Below are 24,410 nucleotides of genomic sequence, written 5' to 3' on the forward strand. Positions count from 1 at the left end.
TCAGTGTTTTCACATGAGATCTTTAAGAGGTAGACTTAACTTTGTCCCAGCTACTATTTCTCAGTTTAGACTGAGCCAGTGTTGGAGACCTCTTTTCCCCTCTGGCAGCTGCTCTGACTTCTCGGTCCTGTAAATCCCACTCTTGGCTTTGCCCCATTCTCCTATTGTGTTTGGCACTTCTGAGACCCATTCACTGGCTGGCCCTTTAACAGTTGGCTCTGCCCTTGGGTGAAGCTCACCCTCTTTCCTTGATGTTGTAGTTGTTTAAATCAAAACGATACATGATTTTCTAGATTGAATACAATGAAAGAAGACCCACACTGAATTAAAAATGAATTCATAATACTCTGAGAGTTAAGGCAAACACAAGTCTCCCATTCTGCTCTTCTCCACTCCTGACTGCCATTCTTTGGAGGCCATAATCCTTAACGTTTTTATTGGCCTCTGCTGTTTCCCTTTGTATTTCTAAAATAGCTTATCTATATTGATGTTTTGAATATTAAAAATTTTGATATTATTTTGTGATTTTGTAAAATGGAAAAAGATTTAGCTCCTTTATACACTCTTCCTCTACCAATACTTTTTCCTCCCATCCTCCCAATATTTTGTGACATAATTTTTAGTTAAAGGTATAGTCACAAAATAAAATTTGAAGCTAAAAAAATAGAGCTTTTATTATTATGACTGCATATATATGTATATGTATTTACAACTGAATCATGTAGTGTTCTATGATTACATTTGTTTTCCTGCCTAGCTTTTTGTTTTTTCTGCAGTTAGTAATTTCCTTGGTTTTTTATTTGCTTCCATGTAATTCTCACTATTTCATTCTTATTCCCTCAGCCAAAAATTTTGGATAATGACGTTTCTTTTTTCCCCCCTTTGTCTTCCTGCTCTAGTTTAGAGTAATTGCTTTCTTCAGTATCAACCTTTAGTTCTCTCCTGTACTGGATCCTCTTTTTCTTGGATATCAAATCTCCTTCTTTGTTGAATTTCACCTTAGTTTTGAAGGACAGGGGTACAAGGATTCTTCAGTATATGCAAATCAATCAATGTGATACACCATATTAATAAATTGAAGAATAAAAAGAACCAGCTTTTAGTTTCATTGATTTTTGCTATTGTTTTCTTTGTTTCTATTTCATTAATTTCTGCTCTGATTTTGATGATTTGTTTCCTTCTACTAACTTTGGGTTTTGTTTGTTCTTTTTCTCTAATTGCTTTAGGTGTAAGGTTAGGTTGTTTATTTGAGATTTTTCTTGTTTCTTGAGGTAGGATTGAATTGCTCTAATCTTCCCTCTTAGGACTGCTTTTGCTGCACCCCATAGGTTTTGGGTCATCGTGTTTTCATTGTCATTTGTTTGTATATAATTTTTGATTTCATCTTTGATTTCTTCAGTGATCTCTTGGCTATTTAGTAGCATATTGTTTAGTCTCTATGTGTTTGTGTTTTTTTTACAGTTTTTTTTTTCCTGTAATTGATTTCTAATCTCACAGTGTTGTGGTCAGAAAAGATGCTTGATATGATTTCAATTTTCTCCTGCTGAGAGAGGAGAAATTTACTGAAACTTCATTTGTGACCCAAGATATGATCTATCCTGGAGAATGTTCTGTGTGCACTTGAGAAGAAAGTGTATTCTGCTGTTTTGGGATGGAATGTCCTATAAATGTCAATTAAATCTATCTGGTCTATTGTGTCATTTAAAGCTTGTGTTTCCTTATTTATTTTCTGTCTGGATGATCTGTCTGTTGGTGTAAGTGAGGTGTTAAAGTCCCCCACTATTATTGTGTTACTGTCAATTTCTTCTTTCATGGCTGTTAGCATTTGCCTTATGTATTGAGGTGCTCCTATGTTGCGTTCATAAATATTTATAATTGTTATGTCTTCTTGGATGGATCCCTCGATCATTATGTAGTGTCCTTCCTTGTCTCTGTGACAGTCTTTATTTTAAAGTCTAGTTTATCTGATATGAGTATTGCTACTCCAGCTTTCTTTTGATTTCCATTTGCATGGAATATCTTTTTCCATCCCCTCACTTTGCCTGTATGTGTCCCTAGGTCTGAAGTGGGTCTCTTGCAGGCAGCATATATATAGGTCTTGTTTTTGTATCCGTTTGGCCAGTCTGTGTCTTTTGGTTGGAGCATATAATCTGTTTACATTTAAGGTAATTATCAATATGTATGTTCCTATTACCATTTTCTTTATTGTTTTGGGTTTGTTTTTGTAGGTCTTTTTCTTCTCTTGTGTTTCCCGCCTAGAGAAGTTCCTTTAGCATTTGTCTTAAAGCTGATTTGGTGACGCTGAATTCTCTTAGCTTTTGCTTGTCTGTAAAGCTTTTGATTTCTCCATTGAATCTGAATGAGATTTTGCTGGGTAGAGTAATCTTGGTTGTAGGTTTCCCCCTTTCATTACTTTGAATATATCCTGCCACTCCCTTCTGGCCTGCAGAGTTTCTGCTGAAAAGTCAGCTGAAAACCTTATGGGGATTCCCTTGTATGTTACTTTTTGCTTTTCCCTTGCTGCTTTTAATATTTTTTCTTTGAATTTAATTTTTCTTAGTTTGATTAATATGTGTCTCGAAGTGTTTCTCCTTGGGTTCCTCCATTTTTTCAACTCTTCCAACTTCTTTTATTTTCTGTGATTGCCACAACTTTATCTTCCAACCTGTCTACTGAATTTTTAATTTTTGATATCATATTTTTAATTTACAAGACCTCTTTTTTGTTCTCTTTTTAAAAAATAACACACTGACCTTGTTTCCTGGATGCAATATCTTCTTTTCCTGAGTATACGCTTTCATCAGTTCTAGAATATACTTCGTTCACATTTTAACTTATCTAAAGTTGAGATTCATTTTATAATTGGTGGGCTGTCATAATTTTTTCTTTCTAAGGGCACATATAATAAAGGTGCTTCATATAATTGCAGATATTTCATCTTTGTTGAGATTTTTTTAAAGTTTTCTTTTACTTCCTGCTTGCCTATTTCTTTCAAATTCCTTTCTAAAAAGATTCATTTTGAATTCTTTCTCTTTCATATTATAAGCTTTTCTTAAACTGTTGGTAATCCTTATCTAAGTTCTGTGTGCATGGGAACTTGTCTAGTGGTGGACTTTATTGTAGGGTGATAACATGTCAAGTTGGCTTTTTCAAAGGGTTATCCCAAATATGATTATGTGAGGGTTGTTTCTCTTAGGCTGGTCAGTTTCAATAAATAATTCTCCTCCAAATAACTTCTTGAGAGTCATAAGCCTGCCCTACATTCTGGGAGCCTAGAAAGGGGGGACTCTCACCTTTAGGATTGAGGACTTTTCACCTACACCTCAATTTTCAGTATTATGCTTCACCCAATCTCCAGCTGTGCCTTGTACCCTCCCAGTCGGATCTTCGTGTCAACATATTCAGACAATAAATCTCCTGTCTTCTGCCTGGATAGGAAGGGACAGTTTCTTCTCTGTTTAAGGCTTGGGGGTGGGGGGATCTGACATTTAAGTGCTTCTTGTACAGATTTTCAACTAATCCCAGTATTTCCAACCCCACTGCATCCCTGCCTCCAGAGGTAACTAGTGTCTCCAGGTTAGAGCCTCTGGACTGGAGTTCTTTGCTTCTTGTTGGAATTCCCTGTCACGCTCCCATGCACACTTGGATTTAGGTTTCTCAGGTCTGTTGAGTCACCTACCCCTTTCCAACTTCCAAACTTTTTTTGACTTTCCTCATCTACTATTTCCTTCCTGTACTCTTTCAACTGGTAAACTTACATCTTAAAAATTTCATTGTCATTTTAGTGGGGATTTTGCAGGGAATGTATGTTTCAATGGTTGTGACTTACTGAAGTCTCTCAGTACCAGGCAAGTATGCAGAGATGGTGGCGCCATCTTTATTTTTTGGGGGTGGTGGTGGTTGTGGTGATCTGGTTACATTCAAAGCAAAGAAGGAAGAGGAAGGGAGAGACAGAGTGTGTGTTTGAGAGAGGGGGTCGGTGTATTTCTTTTAGTCCAGAATGCTCTTGCTTCTTTAGAAATTCCCACTTGGTTACAGCTTCTCTTCTAGTGGCTACTTAATCTTGATTTATTAGCTCAGTGCTTTCTTTCTTACCCTCACAGATATGCCTGCCCTCTGTGATTCTTGAAAAGCAGTTGTACAGAAGCAACACACATGAACAATAATATATACTCACTAAGAAAAGGCTTGTTCTTTTACAGGTTTGTCGTACTAGTGTATGAAGACTTTATTTTACTCTGTGTCCAGGGCTAAACTGTTTCTTCTAATACAGCTCTTATGCCAGTGTCATTGGAAAAAGGAACACGTATAGGAATATCATCTAGGAATCCTGGTGCCAGTGTAAGTAGAAGTTTAGGTTTTAACGTGGATTTTTTAAAAAGCTAAGTTTTAAGGTTAAAAAATGGAATATTTACATAAAAATAATGGGACCTGTTTGTGTCCTGGTGGGTTATTTGTAATTTATCACAATGCAGTGGTAGCAATTTTGCACCCTTTCTAGAATCTCTTAGGACTCTCTTATTGTACAACAAAATACTTCAGAAAAAAGTGAAAACATTGGAAGACATAAACTTGTATAGAGGGTTCCAACATGGGACTCAGTCACCTTCCAGTGCAACCTTGGGTAGTAGAGACCATCTCCTCTGAAGAGGATCTGTTCCCTAGTAATCTCCAATGTTGCAGACAGCATTATTCTAGAACCAAAGGCAATCCAGCTGGGAAAGGAGCTGTAGGAGAGAAGGCAGCGCTCCTGACCCTGGACTTGGGCTGAGAAGGCCCTTGGCTGGGTCCCTTTACTTCTTAGGGCTTCCTCTGTTGTAAAACCAGAGATTGGGGCCACCGCCTCAAGGGGCTTTCCCATTCCCAGGTTTCTGTTATTATATGTTGAAAGTGTTTTTCTAACTTTAGTCTTAATTTAGATGTTGTTATTTCATTGTCAATATCTGGATATGGAATTTACTTACCCTTTATTGAAAAATCACAATGTAACAATCATCACAACCCACCCACCTGCATTTTAGGAGAATTTTATTCCAGTAAAGTATTCTGCTGCTTATAACATTATATCATAAAAGTCTCTTGGAAATTTTCATTACTCCAGCTTTAAAATACAAAGGACCAACTTTTCTTCAGCTCCAGACTGGTCACCGTTCTGCAGGCTGAAACCCTTTGTATATGCAAAACTCATCTTTGTGTACACAAACTAAGTAATTGCAATGTTCTGCGTCCAATTTGCATTTGCAGGGATCCAGCTGCAAGTGTCGTTTTGCAAACACAAAATTAGAGCCTGGTTTTTAAGAGTGGTTTAGATGCATTTTTTAAAAAAGTATTTCTCCAGTTAATCTCAGCGATGGCTTTTTGATGTTGTTGTTAAAGAAAGGTGTTTTAGTTATAGAGAATGTGCAGAGTCCATTTTTTTAATGAAATAATGCTGCACCCTTGGTACTCTGGCTTTCAAATTCAGTTTCATACTTCTTAATGCGACCTCTGTTCTTGACTTGGGGTAGAATTTGGTAAATGCTGTTTTTATTTCTAACCAGGTATTCTGAGCAGGAGGTGATTTTATAACCTTGGATATTTGCTCATTTGAGGTTAGCAGGCCACCCATAGCTTGTTTTTTCTCCTTATTTAAAAGTTGAAAATTTAACTAATTAAACAAATATTCCGGCAGTGTCTGATGCACAGCAGAATTGTTAGGGAGGTGGGATGTGTATTGGGCCATCCCTCCCTCCCAGGTTTCCCTCTGACACTCGAAAACCAAATGGGAGCCTGGAGCCTGCAGCTTATCTAGCCACAGTATTTGAAAAGAGACAAGGTTTAATAAGTCATTGTTTAGATAGGCCAGGAATTACATTTTGGAAAGTCCAAAATGTTGAGAAACAACACTCTCATTTCCTTCAATGAGGGGAAGGCCCAGCAGTAAAGCTGTCTAATCCAGCTTGTGTTTTGACACTGGTTTTCCACAGATGCAGTGTGGGAGGTGTTATCAGTTGAGAAGTTATCAGCTCATCAGTGAAATCTTGGCCGGGCACTTCCCCCCTTATTGTCTTATATACTATCATTTAATTGGAACTGGATACTCTTTTTTTTTTTTTTTTTTGGCGGTACGCGGGCCTCTCACTGCTGTGGCCTCTCCTGCTGCGGAGCACAGGCTCCGGACGCGCAGGCCCAGCGGCCATGGCTCACGGGCCCAGCCGCTCCACGGCATGTGGGATCCTCCCGGACCGGGGCACGAACCCGCGCCCCCTGCATCAGCAGGCGGACTCTCAACCACTGCGCCACCAGGGAAGCCCGGAACTGGATACTCTTACTGAAAATTTTCAGTTAGCTCTTCAGTAAAACCAATGAAAGAGAAAAAAAAAATGCAGCGGACGCAAGCAGTATTTGCCCCACTTCTGGTGAGGGTGTGCACAGGCAGCCTTTTGTGTCTGCCAGAGCTGCATCAGAATAGGAGAGTACCCCCAACACCACCCTGCCCTGGGCCCTCACCCCCTTTTCTTTAAAGTCAGCCAGGGAATAATTTGTCCAAATGAAAAGGCCCTTTCCGGCACTGGAGGGCTTTGCTAATTGTATTTGAAAGACTCAAAGCAAACCACAAGTTGGCTTTTAACAAGAGAAAAGTAATGTGTTCACATACCAACATATTAATAAGATTAGTTTTATTAGGAAGATGTAATCAGGCAGAATAAGGACGGCAAGAGGAATGGCTTTTTAAAAGCCATTCTTTTATTTTCTAGCTAAAGACATACCAGTCGGCTTTCAAAACACATTTAAAGAAAGATGTACCGAAATCTAAAAAAAATACATCAATTTCACTTTCTTGACATAAAAGGGAAAAATGTTTTAAAATTGTTTATTTCTGTAACTTTTAAATAGCTTTAGTTGTGCTAAATTAGAATAGTAAAACAACTTGGGAATCTCCTGGCTAAAGTATTTTTGTTTGATTGTAAATAGGTATCCATTTACTTGTGATTTCTACATATTGGCAGGTGTGGATTTATTAATTGCAAAAATGCTGTTGAACTGGTGCAAGTGGAAAATGTTCAAGGAGAATCCACAGCACCCCACTTGGAAATGATTTTTCCAAGCAGTAGACTTCATTTTGACCTTTCAAAAGACAATCACTGCATTTTTTTTTTCCATTATATGCAGTGATGTAGTTTCAGTTAGAAAGCTATTTTGCAATAATGGTGACAATGTACTCAAATGCGCATGACTAAAATAGCAATGCAGTGTGGAAATAAGTTTCACAATCCAAAAGCCAAGCTATTTTCCTTTGTTTTTCTTCCTGTATCGTCACTGAATGGAGTAGAAGGGCGTTTCACGCATTTGGCCAAACTCTTTACAGCAGAAGCACATTCTTTCTAGAAGAGTCAGGTCACTTAAAATATGGACTAGAGATGCATTACCAGTTCAGCTTGCAGAAAGAACATACATCAGCTCGAACAGTTATACCCATTAGCATAAGTGAAGGAGCATGGGGCAAAACTGGAGAGGATGAAAGCTCAGAGTTCTTTTTTCTGCCTTTCTCCTCCCTTCCAACATCTCTGTGCTCTGGGGGCCTCAGCAGCCTTCTTTCTCCACTTGGTGAGGAACTCATTTCCACAAAGATATTGGGGGTTCAGTAGATTAGCTTTACCAGGATATTTCATTTCAATGGAAAAGGAAGGCAACATAAGTAAACCTAAAGGTGATACTTTTCTGTTCCGTGGAGGAGATGAGTGAGCCTTTCAAATGCCAGGCTTTAGTCTTTCTGCCAGAGAGCTCTGCTCAGGAAACATTTATTTAGTCGGGCCGCCCTGTGGCTAGAGCAGCATGGTACTTTCTAAACTTACGTGAAGCTTTGCATTTTACTAATAGAGCAGCAGCAAAATGGCTGCATTTCCCATAATTTGACAGGAACCAGAAAGGAGTGCCCATGTGTTCAGCCTTCCAGCTTGGAAGAGGGGAGGGAGGCCGATGGGCCCCGTCGGCTTCGTTGGCCACTGCACTAACAGAGGACTCTTGGTGTTTGATGCTGACTGCAGCCACAGTTTTAAAAGTCCATGGGCAGAGTTGGGTTCATAAGGCCTGGCCATTGATGCTTCTGTCCGTGTGAGTGGATATGGCGGAGGAGCCCAAGGTAGTGGTTCAGTAAATGTTAATTGATAGGCATTAAAACAATCGGCGACCCGGGGGTGTGCCACCTTGTGTGCCGAAGACGTTAATCTGTAAAATGGAGAAAACCACACCAGGTTGCTCTTGGAAGTTATGAAGAATGATTGTAAAGGGGTTTTCGAAGCTTAAGCGCTTTGACTGATAGTGTCCGAAGAAAACAGCCCCAGCTGCAGAGAGCAGAGCATCTCCGTGGCCCTGTGAGCAGTGTGCAGCAGCAGTGTCAAATGGCATCCTTTCTGGGGTCCAGCCAATTGTTAAAACGGAGGAACTAGAATAATATATTGCTGGGGGCTCAACCCCTTCCTGGTTATGAAATTCGAAAGTGACTTAAGCTGTAGGAAATTATTTTGGATTAGTCTTTATCATCTGATTTCCCCCCTGGAGAGAACTTGCTTCATTTTATAAGGTTCTAAAAATCTTTTTTTTTTTCTTTTTTTAAAACAAGAGGCATCAGCCACCGTGTCCCTCGCTCTTCTTTTTTTTTTACAAAATTTTATTTATTTATTTTTGGCTGCGTGGGGTCTTCATTGCTGCGCGCAGGCTTTCTCTAGTTGCGGCGAGTGGGTGCTACTCTTCATTGCGCGGGCTTCTCATCGCGGTGGCTTCTCTTGTTGCGGAACACGGACTCCAGGCGCACAGCCTTCAGTAGTTGTGGCACACGGGCTCAGTAGTTGTGGTTCACGGGCTCTAGAGCGCAGGCTCAGTAGTTGTGGCGCACGGGCTTCCTTGCTGTGAGGCACGTGGGATCTTCCCGGACCACGGATCGAACCCATGTCCCCTGCATTGGCAGGCGGATTCTTAACCACTGCACCACCAGGGAAGTCCTGGTTCTAAAAATCTTGCTCCCACAGACTGTGGTTTACAGATAGGGAGGAGGTGAGCAGAGAATTTGTGTGTGTATAATGAACAATTTAACAATTGGCCTAAATTTGGGGACCTGTATTATTCCCTTTACCGTTATCTCTATGTGGGATAATTACTAAATCACTGAAGTCAGCCAGCTTTGTTTTTACCCTATCCTAAAGATCTTAAAGAGATTTCATTTATTAGTAAATAGTCCTGCATCAGATCGGCACTCTAATTTGCCCATCGTTGCTCTACAAACTACATTCATTTCAATTTGGGGCCATTTTCTCTTTTCGTAACTCAGCAGTGACTGAAATATACTCAGCAGTATATTTATGGTAGCCCTATGTCTAAGAATTTCTTGGGTAGAACAGATTTCAGATACAGCACATATGCCCTCTAGATGCACATGTGTTTTTGTTGATCATTTGACCCTATGTATCACCAGGCATACAGTTAAGCCTGCAGACGGTTGTTCATTGAACCTGTGTGCCCGCCATTGCACACTTACTGAGCGCCTCCTTCAGGCAAGGCATTGTGTCTTGTGAGGACAATTCATCACTTGTGTGGGTGGCTCTTGAAGGATGGGTAAGAAGAGGTGGGTGCAGAAGAGCCTCCTCAGAGAGGTTAATATAGGGAATCCCAGCTTAGAAGAAGGAGGCAGTAGACACATTTAGGGAATAGTGAGCAAAATCACCTGCCTTGAATGAGGGGATTTTTGTAGAGGAGGAGTTTGGAAAGGTCTCTCTTTTTTGAAATTTGCTCCTCCCTTGGCTGCCAAGACACCACCGTGTCTAAGCTCTCTGCCTACATTGTAGACTTTCCTGGTCTCCTTTCATGACTCCCCTTTTCCACTTGCTCCACAAATATTAGTGTTTCCCAGATTCTTTCCTTGGCCCTTTTTCTTCTCTAAACACTTTCTGGGCAGCACATCCACTCGCCTGGGTGGGATGTTCATCTTGATGTGGATAACACTTAAATTTCTATCTCCAACTCCAGCCTGTCTTTGAGTGGCAGACCCCAAGTTCCAATTGCCCATTGGCACCTCTGCCTGAATAACACTGTGTCTACCTGCCTCATCCTTTCATTCAGAACTGCTCCATTCTGAGCTCTGCTGGACCAAGCCTAGAGGGGGAGTCAAGGAGGATGGAGCTCCGAGTTCAAAGAACTTATTCTGCATGCAGAAGAAAGTAGAAAGTAGGAGACTGTAGTCAAAAAGAGATTTTCAAGGATTTTGAAAGTAGAGCAGTTCTGGGTGATGATAAGATCTTTGCTACTCAAAGGGTGGTCTATGGACCAGTGGCACCAGCATCACCTGGGAGACTGTAGAAATGAGGAGGTGTAGTGCTCTATCCCTCAGACCTGCTGAATCAGAATCTGCATTTGAACAAGATTTGCAGGTGAACTGTGTGCATAGTTCTGAGAAGCTTTGGCCTAGGGTATGTGCATGAGAGTGAATTGATGAAGTTCAGTGGAGAAGAAGTGTTCAATGTTCAATGAATGGATAATGCACAGGGAGATTGAAATGGTTCAGTATGAATGCAATAATGTGGGTGGAGAGGAAGAATGTGAGCTGACTGCCAACCTTAATGCATTCATTATGCCCTGGGAGTGAGGGAGGGTCCTTGCGTCAGATGACAGTGATATTTGACGTAGAATTATTGACGTCTTAGTTCTTTGAGAACAGAGCCTCTGATTCGGATTTTTCCCCTTTAAGTTCTGTGCCTCAGCTCTTAAGAAAGATATAGCAGATCCTTAAATAATGATGAATTGACCTTACGAGCAGTGGGCTTAAACAGATTAAGCCTTTTGGTCAATTTACATTGTTTTAAAGGGAACCTGGAGCCTCCTTTGATTATACTTTCCTGACAGGTAATTAAAAATGTGTTTGCTAGCGCAAACTTCTTCGTTCTTCTTTTCTCTCTCTTGATGTGCATATAACATCTTGGAAATCTTATACGTGTTAGAGAACTCATATTGATGCTCTATCCTTGGGTGTGAGTTTGGTCTTTAAGGAGGTGCCTTGCTTGATAGACAGATCAACACTGATGACGCAGGTACTGATTTGGAGCCAGGAGATTTGAGCTCCAGTCGCAGCTCTGTTCTTACTATCTGTGCAACGTTGAGTGAATCAGGCAACCATTACAGGCTTCAGCTTCTCATTTACACAATATGCTGGTTGGACTATATGAGCTGTAAATTCCCTTCGAGTTGTAAACTTGTGATTCTGTAATTCTTTTAGGCTGTTAAGAATGCCTGTGAGGTTAACATGATGCAGCTCCCTAAGATGTGTACCCAAGGGTCTCTCTTGTATTGTGGCCAATATATTTATGAAACTCAGTGTCATTCTATCCATGATTCAAAATCATGATACATCTGCATCTAGAGTACTCTGCATAGTTCTGGTAACTTTCTTAAGAGAAACGAGTCTCCTCACATTAGTAGAATATGTTAGCCCTAAATGTTTTTAGAAAGAAATAGAGTATCTTTTAATTGCCCAAGGGAGTGAAACAATTTTCTTACGAAATAGACTTAAAAAGATCCATCTCTTTGAAATGTTGCACCATCCAACCTTGTGAAGACCATGGGGCATTTCTTGAAATCTGAAGACTTAACTGAATTCTCAAGCAGTAGACCTGAAGGGATACTTTCAGGATAATGACAAGGAATGACTATTTTTCCTGGTAGTTAGTAAGCATATGAAACTCATTACTTGCATATTTTCCAAAGGCTGTCTTAACATGGGTTCCAGAATGATTTAGATCAGTTCATTATGCTGGATCCCAAATGGGATTCAGAGTGTGTTGATCTTTCGGTGTGAGGCCCTATTCTTTAAAGTTGATATTGGCGATATACAAATACCTTTAAAGACTTATTCATTTAAAAATTAAAAATGAATTTAGTTCAGTGACAGAAAACAGAACTGGACTGGACAAAACATGAATGTTGACCTTATGATTATGTATTTTCATATGTTCTTATAGAAGCTACTGTGGAAAGTTTTCCACAATTTTCCGGACTTGGGATATTCATTTAGGGAATTAAGAAAATGTTTATTATGGGGAATTTTAAATACATACAAAAATGGAGAGCACAGTATGTGAAACTCTGTGTCCTCACCACTCAGCTTCAATAATTAACCAAGTCAGTCTAATTTCATCTCTAACTTTTTTCCCACCCTTACCCCTCGGCGCCAGTAATTCTGAAGCAAATCTAAGGCATCCTCGTTTCATCTTAAGCATTTTAATATGTATCTCAGAGATAAGTTTATTATTTTATTTAATAAAATTTATACACAATGAAATCCATAGCTCTTGATTGTGCTATTTGATCACCTCTGATAAACGTGTATGTCCATGCAACTACTACTCCTGTTAAGATATAGGAGATTTGCAGGACCACATGCAGTTTCCTCATGTCCCTTTCCAATCAGTTTCTACCCCCATAAGCAACCACCCTCCTCCCCCCACATCTTTAATGAGCTATAATTGACAAATGAATTCACATAAATTGAAGGTGTACGACATAGTGATTTGCTACGTGTGTACATTGTGAAGTGATTACCACAATACGGTTAGTTAACACACCATGACCTCGTATAGTTACCTTTTCTATTTTTATTTTCTGGTGGTGAGAACATTTTAAGATTTACTCTCTTAGTAAATTACATGTATACAATACAGTATTGTTAACAGTAGTCACCATGCTGTACATCAGAGCCCCAGAACTTATTCATCTTATAACTGAAAGTTTTTACCCTTTTACCAACATCTCCCCATTTTTCCCACTCTCCAGCCTCTGGCAACCACCGTTCAACTCTCTTTTTCTATGAATCTGACTTTTTTAGATTCCACACAGGTGAGATCATATAGCATTGTCTTTCTCTGTATGGCTTATTTTACTTAGCATAACGCCCTCCAGATTGTCACAAGTGGCAGGATTTCCATATTTTTTTATGACTAAATTCTATGTGTCTCTCTCTTTCACACATTTTCTTTAATCGTTCATCTGCCAGTGGACACAGTTGTTTCCATAGCTTGGCTATTGTGAAAAAAGATGCCATGAACAGAGTGCAGTATCTCTTCCAGACACTGACTTCCGTTCCTTCAGATATATACCCAGAAGTGGGATTAATAGGATTAATAGGCCTTTTTATTCACAGATGGGTCAGAAATCCTGATTCACTTGATCTGAGCTGCTGGTTTAAATATCTGCTTAACAGTTAGTGTGTTGCCTCATGTCCCCTCTCCTCTTTTCTTCTTCCATCTTCTGCCCTCTCATTCTGTCTCTAGGTGTGGGTTCTGTCCCTCCCTCATCTTCCAGTACATTGTTAGTCTTCTCTTTTATAGACCCTCGCTGGTCTTTCCAGCCTACGTGCTCAACTTGTAGAACTCCTCAACTATTAGCCGGTTAGAAGCAGAAACCAGAGCACAAAACTTTTACAACCTTAGCTGGCTGAACATATGTGCCAGTTGGATAGATGTCATAACTAGGCAAGCCTGGTTTGGACCCCTACTTAAGAACTTGCCCACCCAACATTTTCTGCTGTTTTGGCCCCATCCACCGACAAAGATCTCTCGTTTCTGTTTAGGATGTTAGTCAGAGTGTCTCTTATAGGATAATAACAGTGTCCATCTATGAAGGTTTTGTAAGGACTAAACACAGTAGAACTTAAATTCTATTAAGTTCAGCTCCTAGAATATAGGAGATGTTCAATATCATAGTTAATACCTGGAAGTAAAGAGAACTGCTTGACTTTGTTCAATCTAGCATTTTGTAAACCTGTTTACCCATGATAGTGCTATTTCTAGAGCCATCTGTTAACATGTTAAGGAATGCTGCTGCTGTATGGAATCCAGCTTCGGAAACTCTGAATTAAGAATTGAACAAAAGTAAGCTGCTGACTGTTCACAGTGAGTGAATAAACCAGAGCTGCTTGAACTGGGAGTCGGGCTTCTGGATCTTAACTCAGTCCTCACCACACCTTGAAACTGCTTGAATAAGAAGGAGAGGTTTCATTTTAAGACACAAGACAGAAATGAAAAAGAAAGTCATCCTGATACAAAGCCTAGATTTTTGCTTATCTCTTCCTTGTAATCACATCTCCAGGTGACTCGAGAGATTTAAGGAAAGCTGTCTGAAGTTCTCAGGCTCAGCTTTCAAGGATGTCGTCAAGGTGGATAAAGTAGAGTCTAGCCTTTCAGAAGGAGTGAGGCCAGAAATTGTCCCCCTGTGTCCCCCGGTCTCCATCTCACTCTGCCTTGGTCACCCCACTTGCAGTCTCGGGGCTGCCCCACCGTCCGGCAGAGTGAACAGGACCCTTGCTGCCTGCCTCGGCCCTTCCCCCTTGGGTTTGGTGTGTGTGTTTACCCACCTCGACATTGTGCCCGACAGGAACATAGACCCCTGGAAAGAAGGCCAGCAAGTGTCCAGAGCAGTCTGTGGGGGTCGGGTCCCCAGGCTTTCCGGAGGCACATCTGGTTGGGCACTGGTGGGACATGAAGGCCAAGGACAGACATTGCTCACCTGATTCATCTGAAAGCCAGAGACGATTATGTCATTAGGTATGTGCATTTCTCAACTAAGCCTTCAAGAGTGATAGGTGATGAGAAGCATCCTCATATGACGTGTGTGTGGGACACATTCAAAGGGCACATGTATCAGATGACCGAATTCCCTGTATGAGCACTGGGAGAATTTTAAAAAGTCATTCTCATGCTTGCGCTCCACACCCACTAATTCCAGCAGCCCAGTTCCACGGAGCTCTCCTCCACCTCGTTTCTCGGGGCGGCTCTCCTGGCTGAGGTTGCCTCATGAAAGTGGATGCCGTCCACCAGCACCGCGGCACCTGCGCGCAGCCTGCGCTGCCGTTCCCGTCATTAGAAGGGCAGCCGATTGCGGTAGCGTGGGAGACACCTGAGGGGTCAGAACTTGACTTAATGATCTTCCCCGGGGCTGCTTTTGTTTAATGATCCATTTTGTTTTAGGTGATGAGAGAGAGAAAAAAAGCTGCTTCTCTTTGCAGGCAGCCACACTTTAGGCTAGGAGACCCAAGTTAGTTTCCCAGTCTAGGGCATTACTATAGGGGCAGGGCTGAGCCTGGGATGGAGACAGTCATTTGGGCGACTTAGGGCCCATCCCCACCCCAAACAAGTCTGCCAGACGATATGGCAATCCTTCGGCCAAGCACAGGGCTGGACCCTGGCTCTCTCCCAGGTCTGCTGCCTGACTCTTGGTAAGTCACTTGCCCTTTGCATTTCCTTGGAGTTACTAGGATAAGGGTAAAAATGTACAACTTCACTTTCCTCAAGGCTAAAACAAGTCAGCAAGTGACCAAGTGTGAATTCCATGAAGGCAGGCCCAGTATAGAAGAGCAGTATAGAAGGCCTCGTATAGAAGAGGGGTGTATGCCAGTAAGAGTGAGAACCCCTCTTTTGATGTTGAAGAATTGGTGATATCACTTGATTTATGGAAGTTCCTGCTGTTGTTACTCTATATTGTAGATTTTAAATTTCATGTTTCAAAAGAAAATGGAATGAAAACAGATAGGATCTATATTTTTATTGTATGGAGGTCATGTGTGCAGTGTTCATCGAATGCATAATGTCCTTTAACCTTCAGCCTCCCCATGCAGCATGGCCAGGCCACTTTCTTCTGTGTCTACCATCTCCAGTGGCCTAGGAGGGCAGGACAAGGTTCATTTTCAGGGTCTTATTACTAATAATTCAAGATGAAGCTGCCACTGTTTCTGCTGTGATAGGGAGAGGCAGGTCCTGGACCATCTCTCCTCTTATCTGCCTGCCATCAAAATGTCCTTGTCCCTGATCTCCCCTTTAACTGATGGGGACGTTAAGGCTCATGTCTTTTCAAAAGACTCTTAAGAAACACTGCCCCAAACACTGTGCTTTCCTGATTTGCATTTGGAACCGTTGGTTTGTGGTGAGAAAGACAGAACCACCTTACGACATGCTTGAGTACATGTGAACACCACGAGCGAAGCCCTGGGAGAGCCTAGCCTTGTGCTTAACTTTGGTAGCTTTCTCCCACTAGTCTCCATCTGAGAGCTTTACAGGCTTTCTCAGGTATCCAGACGACCCTGGGAGCGAGATTACTGCCGGGTGGTCCACTCTCACTTTACAAGAACAGCTGAGGCATGTAGCATTCTCTGCTGTCTTGTTTGGAGCACAGGCATTGAGGAATTCACCTATGAATTTGTCTCCCCAAAGAGAAATGAGAAAGACTCTGCTCACTGTCACAGATAAGAGCCATGTCAGGAACGGCAACTCTTTATGCTCAGTTAAAAAAGAACTAGATTTCTTTTTTTTTTTAATTGAAGGATAGCTGATGTACAATATTATATAAATTACTGGTGTACAATATAGTGGTTCATGATTTTTAAAGGTTATATGCCATTAATAGTTATTATAAAATTCTGGCCATATTCCCCACATTGTACAATGTGTCTTTGTAGCTTATTTTATACCTAATTGTTTGTACCTCTTAATCCCCTATTTCTATATTGCTCCTCCCTCCTTCCCTCTCCCCACTGTAGCCACTGGTTTGTCCTCTGTATCTGTGAGTCCGCTTTGGAAAAGAACTAGATTTGTATTCAGCTTTTCCCATGATAGAGAATTAAGAAGAAACTACACTAACAAATAGACATGGCTGACAGGTGCTATCAGGGAGAAAGGCTAAAGGCAAAAATGGCTTTCTTTTATGTGGAATAGCTGCCACTGGCCAGCACCAGAGGACAAAATCAAGGGAACTGAGACGAAATGACGGGAGAGCATGCTTCCTTGTTCTGGGCAAACTCCCCAGAATGAGCGGAAGATGGTGAACGATTTCCATCTTGTTTGAACGAGAGACACTTTGATGCACAGCGCAAATCATTATCATCCTGGAGCTGGTCCCTCACGGGGGTCGACTTCACCAGCTGCCTTGTGTGGAGTCCATCTACGCACCAGTGGGGGGCGGCGGTGCTGTTTGATGGAGACGAAACTCCTATGGCTCATGAACTGTATTTGTTCTCTTAACTCTGCCATCGAGCAGGGGAATGGCTGCATTTAGGAATTTAAGGAAGACTCATGGCTAGTGACAGTAAGGAAGGGCTTTCCGGCTAGAAATGAGGCTTACTACTAGAACAGGTCGGTCAGAAGAGGGAACGCTGTTTTCTTCCTTTAGTAACCACTGCCTGATCTGTCAGGCAGGAGTTTGAAGTCCCAGTGTTGTTCTGGCCAGAGGCGGGGGTGGGGGTGGGGGGGACGGACCAGATGACCTCGTTCCTTTCAGCCTGGGGGCCAGCGGAAAGTGTTCCAAAGGCAACTTAATACTCTGGATTTATTTTTCTCCCTCATTTTTTTAAAAAATTGGCACTTCCAATTTTCAGTGTCTATAATGTGCTAATGGGCTTTCCTCCCATTAAAAAACACGTGTGGATGTGAGAATGTTCTCCTCGAGAAAAGACGGTCTCTGGGGTCTTGCTTCTGGCTTGAGGTCCTATGAGGTAGGTGTTATGAAACGTCCCCCGCAGTGGGCTGGGGTGTGAGTGAACCTCAGTGGGGGCCAGCAGCTCTCCTGCTAATTTTGGCAGGAGAGGGAGACACTCAGCCAATTTGAGAGGAAAGAAGGTAAATTTTGCATTTCATTTGCAAACCCAGATAAAATGAGTTTTTGGACGCGAGCAGGTATTGAGAGCCTATCTATTCTCTTCTACCATTAAGCCTGTGAGGACAGAAGTAATCCAAGTTCATGTTTTTCAGCCAGATAATTATTCTTCCCATTCCGATTGTAGAGGGGGCAGCTCAGAGGGCGTATCAAGAAGGAAGGGAGCTCAAGAGCCAGACAGAGGGTGGTGCTGGGACACGTGTCCAGTGCTTTGGGTGGCCAGTGGCAGCGTGGCAGCCCAGGGTTAGGATTTTGAGAAAGAGCAGGGAGCGAGGTGGACAGGTGATGTCCAGCAGCTGGTACTTCACAGTCTAAGTAGGGGCTGTCTTAGACTCCCTCAGAACAAGGACTATAGATGGGACAACTCTCACTTACAGAATGCAGGGAGATGGCAGGTGAGTGATGCCTTTAGGTTCTCAAAGTAAGGAGTGGATCGGACCAGGGCTTTTCAAAGCCCTCTTATGTTTCCCATATTCCACAATTCTATGATGCTTCCCTCTGTAGCAGGGTGGTTTTTATACAATTATCAAAGGGAAGATTGATCTTTTGAAAAAATAGTTTTTATTGTGGCCTGAGGATGAAGTTACACAGCTACAGTCCACTCATTAAAACTCATTAACTCATCAGCATGCTACTTTCTCAAGCCATGATGACTTCGTGGCCTAAGTGAAAATTTCATATTCCTCTGGAAAATTGAGTTAGCATAGTACAATCAGCAGAAAATTATCTTTGACTAGTAGATTTTATTTCTACACCATTCTGCTTTACCTAAAAAAATAATGACTCTGAGACTTGATGGCTAACAGTAAGAGCTAATGTCTACCATTTGCTTTCACAGTCCTAAGAGCTGTGTTAGATGTTTTACATGCACTCGTTCATTTAATCCCCAGAAGACCTCTATGAGATGAGTAGATACTAAACTCACATTTAGTCGATAAGGATATTGAAGACTAGAGAGATCAACTAACATGTCAGGGCCAGGATTAGACTCTGGGTCTAGCAGCTAACTGAGGGGTCTCCTGTAAACCATACTCTTCTGTCCTCTGCCTCTCCCAGAGGGTCAGTGGAATTGACTAGCTTGGGCTGCACCCATCGCAGTTGGGTGGAATTAAGGACGTGACTTTGTGGAAGAGAACTGTTTGGAATATGAAAGCATGAACAAGGAGGCTTAGTTTCCATTAAGTGTAAAGTGGGTCAATAAGATATGTTGTAATAGTAATTAGATCCCTTATTTTTTGAACACTGCTATTAGGAATTAGAAGCTAAGCAGGATTCCTAGGTTTATAATTCTCTGTCTCTAGACAATAACAACAAAAGCTAACAGGGAGTGCTGACTTTTACATATTTTACATCTATTAGTTCACTTAAACATGACAGCAACCCCTTGAGATAGGCACGAATATTTCCCTCATTTTCCAGATGGGGAAAACTGAGACCCAGAGTGGTGCAAAAGCACAGCCAGGAAGTGGCAGAGCTGGGTGGCGAGCCCAGGCTCTTTAACCATTATTCTAGCCTGCCTCTCAGCACTAGGCTTTGGCAATTCTGAAATATTCGCTCCTCTGATGCAAACAGGACTTATTGTCCTTCAGGGTGGGATGAGGCCAAGAAGAACTGGACGTTGAGCCATGTCTTCTGTGAATGTTTGTGTATTTGAACCAGGTGGCTCTCTTCCTCCGGGGTTTCCTTCTACGACTGGGGCAGGAATGCCTCTCTCAATGCCTCACCGTGGTTGTCTGTGGGATGCCCAATTCACTCTGCTGCATGGAATTCCATTCTTCTGAAAGAAGAAGGCTGGAATTTGGGGGTACTCTTATACCTAATCTGTAAGCTACTAAGTGTTTCAAGATTGTATTTGCTCAGTTCATGTTCAGTGAACGTTACAGTGGGTTTAAATGTGGTATCAGAACTTGCCAAATGGTGCTTATAGAAGGACACAAGGCTCAGAAGGATTAAGTGACTTCTCCAATTTCACATGAAGTTGTATGTTTCTGAGCGCAAGGGCTATCTTACTTGAGCCAGGACTCAACTGAGATAAACCAATGGCCTGTTTCCATTCTTGTCCTTGGAGCTTGGCAGGGACTGGAGGTAGGGAGTGGTCAGATGCCCTGGAACTACTCAGAACACAAACTGGAAAGAGAAACTGAGATGTTGATGCTGGTAGAGAAGAGGACAGAAATGCTGGGCAGGCAGAGATGGCAGCGTCCATTCCTCTTTGCCCCCTTTGCGCTCTACTAGGAGTTCAGTAGTATTTGAATGTGAATGAATGGACCCCTACTGTGTTTTTAGCCATGCTCTACATTCAGGGCATGGAGATCACAGGGGCTGGTGAAGATGGAGAAGACCTCAGGGGGAAGGTTGGACTCTAGTTGGCTTGAGGTAGGGAGCAGATGTGGGAAGAAGGAGGGCACGTGTGCAGAGGCATCTATGGGCAAAGGCTGATGCGCCTGGAGTACTTAACCTGGCCCACAGGTACAATGTTCTTGACTTCTGTAATATCTTGTCTGCTCTCCAAACTCCCAAATGGGGGAAGGGTTTTCCTGACGAAGCCAGTGCCAGGAAAATTGTGGCATGAGTCTTGTTAGCTACTCTTTCGCACACCTCTGCCATCGCTTATGGGCCTCGAGTCTAACTTGTTAACCACTTGGATTTGCCCACATTATTCCCGAATGTGAGTCGTTTGTTGTCTGGGCTCACCCAGCTGGGCTTTCCTTTCCAGGTTAACATGTTTGTTGAAGGATTCCACGATGCCATCCTCCTCTACGTCCTGGCTTTACATGAAGTACTCAGAGCTGGTTACAGTAAGAAGGATGGAGGGAAAATTATCCAGCAGACTTGGAACAGAACATTTGAAGGTGAGGTTTCAGTCTACAAGGCAACAACACTCTGCAGCTGACCAAGCTGCTTCTTTCCTCGTTCTGTTTTTCTCTCTTACAACCTTGGGACCTTGCCGGTGTCTTACTTTTCTCAGCTGTAGAAGAAGGATAATAAGTTAAGATCAACCCACTTCACAGGCTTGTTGTGAAAATTAAATGAGATAAGGCTTGTGAAAGTGCTTTGAAAGAGTCCCACTGATAGAGGAAGTGCCTTGTCTCCTGATTACTAGATGACAGCTCTAGGCTTCTTAAAATTAATCACAAGCTTCATTCACAACAAATAATCAGTTTGTGAAGAGTTCTGTGATCAGTTTTTTTTTGGTGGTACGCGGGCCTCTCACTGTTGTGGCCTCTCCCGTTGCGGAGCACAGGCTCCGGACGCTCAGGCTCAGCAGCCATGGCTCACGGGCTCAGCCGCTCCGCGGCATGTGGGATCTTCCCAGACCGGGGCACGAACCCGCGTCCCCTGCATCGGCAGGCGGACTCTCAACCACTGCGCCACCAGGGAAGCCCTGTGATCAGTTTTAAAAGGAATAATCCCAGATATACATTCCTCTGTTCAAAACTGGGAGGTTTGAGATGATAAGCAGGTCCATTTGAGCTCTCTGCTTATATTTTATTTTTTAAAATGGTGAATACCAGCTGTTGCTTAAGAACAGAGAAGTATAAGAACAATGACAACAAAAAAATGGCTCGTCATCTCATCACTCAAGCAATCTCCGTTGACATTTAAACATTGTACAAGAATGAGACCATTCTTGGCTGGAAAATTTGAATGCTACAAAAATGTACAAAATGAAAAGTGAAAGTTTTCCCTTCACACCCTAGTCCCCTGTCCCCAGTGTAATCACTATTAACAATTTCCTATGATTCAGCCTAAAGATATTTTATGCCTTCTGCCAGCACATATGCATTTGTATATCTTATCTAAAAAATTTACACAAAAGGGCCATACTATGAATGCCATTCTTCATCTTAGCTTTTTCACTTGTATGTCAAGTAGAAGAATTTTCCATATAAGCGCTCATAGATTCAGCACATTTTTACATGATGGTTCCATATTTTTCCACTGTTTGGCTGTACAAGTATTTCTTTCACCAGTCTCCTATTGATGGGCACTTCTGTTGTTTACAGTTTTTGCTATTATGCAAAATGCTATTATGATCTTACACATCTTGATGAATTTTTGTGAGTACATCCAATAGGGAACATTCTCAGTCATGGCCTATCTGGGTCCAAAAGTATGTTGGTACCTTTTAAAGTGCATTAGGTATTGCCAAATATCTTCCAGAAAGGTCTACCAGTCCATAGTCTTGGTAACAGCATGTGGAGTGCTAGTTTCCTCTCACCTCCTCATCAGTCAAAAAAAAAAAAATGAACATGAGACTCAATATGAGAATGATCCAGCTGCTGGAGCCCTGCGGATATCGACTTCAGATTCACTCAGTCATTCATTCATCAGATATTCTTGAGCACTTACTATGTGCCAGGCGCCGGTCAAGGCGCTGAGGATTCAGCGGTGAACTAAGGAAATCCCCTGCAATCAACTGAGCTTCCATGGTAGTGGGGGAACTGGCGATAAACGAACAAATATACCACTTCAGGGGCTATAAAGTAAAGCAGGTTAGGGGGCTGGAAAGTGATGGGAGGGGTGTGGTAGGACTGCTAATTTAAATAGAGTTGTCTGGGAAGGTCTTTCTGATAAGCGGTGGTTGAGTAGAGACCTCAGAGTAGTGAAAGAAATTATGTAGATGTTTAGGAGAGAATATTCCAGAGGCAGCAGCAAACACAGAGACCCTGAGTGTATCTGGCAGGAGAGTGCTGAGGGCCCCCGTAAGAGCGAGGAGGTGTGGCTGCAGCAGTATGTGAGCCGCAGCGTGATTGTAGCCAGAGTCAGAGGTAGTGGGGCCAGATCCTGTGGGCCCGGAAGCTGCACTGAGGACCTTGGGTTTCCACCTGAGTGAGATGGAAAGCCACCAGAGGGTGTCGAGGGTCAGGATCTGTCTTGAGTCTTTTTTAGATGGGGGCTTTCTGGGGGCTGAGGAAAATAAACTGCAGTATGCTGGTGGGTAGCATCTGAGGACCGCTGCCATACAGGTCACTGACCAGAGGTCAGGAAACCCACAACCTAGCCACTGGCTGTGACCTCAGTCCTTTGGGCTTCTTCTTTGTCACCAGTACTAAGGGGGCTGGACTAGCTGATGACTGACAAAGACCCTTTCAGTTCTGCATCATGCCAACTCGTCCTTTGAGCCCTTTAATGCACTGGGGCTATGCCTATATGTATTTATCAAGGCTAGATTTGGGGCACGTGTTTTTTTTTCCCTTGGGACTCCCATCCACTCCACTGCCTCGTCTTGCCCCTGGTTATTAGAAAGGGTAGGACGGCACAGAGAGGTCAAGTTCCAGCGAGAGTTGTCTGGGCAGCAGCTATGGTGACATTTGGTGAATTTCATTTCTCCTTGGTGGTTTCAGTGGATGCCACATCTTACTCAAAACTAGAGTGACATCTGCTTTAACTCTGGACAGATTGTAGGACATGAACGAATAAAATAAGCCTCCAGGATTATCTTGCTCGACCTCTGACTGCTTCAGCTGAGGAGCTGGAATCAAATAGGATAAGAGGGCATATTAGGACTGAGTCAAATTTCCCAGAAGTTGTGTCCTGTGCACTGAGAAACTGGCATGTGTGGACATGACCTTGGTAGGCCACATCCTGTTCCTAGTTACTCCTCACTACACGATGTGGTCATTTGCTCTTGGTCATCTGAGGGAGGTTGTTAAGGGAAGGGCAGGTGCCCACAATGGCTGGAACTCAGTTTTCTTTAGAGGACATGGACTAAATTTTCCCATAGGCCAACCTGATGCTTCCATTCTAGGGCTGGGTCTACACAGGCAATACGAAATGAGTCCCAAAACAATCAACTGTATAGTTCAGTCTAAACTTAGAATCTCATTTGTCCAAATGTAAAGATAATTGAAGCCAAGGTAAGTTTTGACCTTGAATTGTTTGAAGAACCCATTTTATTTGCTAAACAATGATCAATCTGAGGGTAGCCCCCAAAAGAACTATAAAAAAATCCCCAACTGTTCTAAAATTAAAAACCATTTAAATTTTAATGGTCACTGTAAGTGACCATAACGTTGTCAAGGGAAAAATACTCTGGACGTTATTTGACAGATTTGAATTTCATTCCCGTGAAACCTATGACCAAATCTCAAGGTTTTCAATAAATGGCCTGGGAAGAAGCTGAATTTCCTCTCTGTGTGAGAGGTCAGAGTGACAAGGTAAATAGGACTGTGGCTCAAACCTTGAGCTCCGCTACAGGCCAATAGAAATGAGGGTGGAAAGTCTCATTACTTATGTACAGGAAAATTCTGCTGTCAGCCTGAAGATCTCAACTTACGTACAATACTCTCAGGTGAAGTCTCACTTGCTAATTGGCCACCTGAGGGTTCACACCCCATTTCTTGGCAGAATTGTAATAGCTTAAAGTGTATGAGGTCTTGGATTACTAGGGCCACCTTGCCTTATAAAATACTCTGCAAAACACGTAGCAGAACACACCATCATAAACACCTCTGAACAGAACGGCATATGGTTTTAGACAGCCAATATGTTTGGAGATAAATGTATATATATTTAAATGACATTAATTACTTAAAAGTTGTATAGACTGTCAAGGATAAGCTAGCTTGAGATAGGTGTATCCTCTGTAATCAGTCTATGTTAAGAAGACAAAGAAATCAAGATGAATAGTAGCTCCATTCTGTTTCCGGCAAAGTAGACCAAAGTCTGGAAAAATCAGTGGGCCTTCAAACAGCAACCCAGAGGACAGTAAACCCACATACTTGCCCTCTCCAAACCAC

At 42.3% G+C, this 24,410-nt stretch overlaps 1 protein-coding gene across 2 annotated transcripts in view; it reads left to right on the forward strand.

The window, feature by feature from the left end:
• Positions 1-24,410, forward strand: part of NPR3 (natriuretic peptide receptor 3) — a 63,364-nt gene that overhangs the window by 32,253 nt on the left and 6,701 nt on the right. For both annotated transcript variants that reach the window (XM_030843625.2, XM_030843626.2), the window contains exon 4: positions 20,384-20,519. In XM_030843625.2, the coding sequence (XP_030699485.2) occupies positions 20,384-20,519 (136 nt within the window). The remainder of the gene's footprint in view (positions 1-20,383; positions 20,520-24,410) is intronic.

This window comes from Globicephala melas, chromosome 3, assembly GCF_963455315.2.
Source record: "Globicephala melas chromosome 3, mGloMel1.2, whole genome shotgun sequence".
Taxonomy (NCBI): Eukaryota; Metazoa; Chordata; class Mammalia; order Artiodactyla; family Delphinidae; genus Globicephala; species Globicephala melas.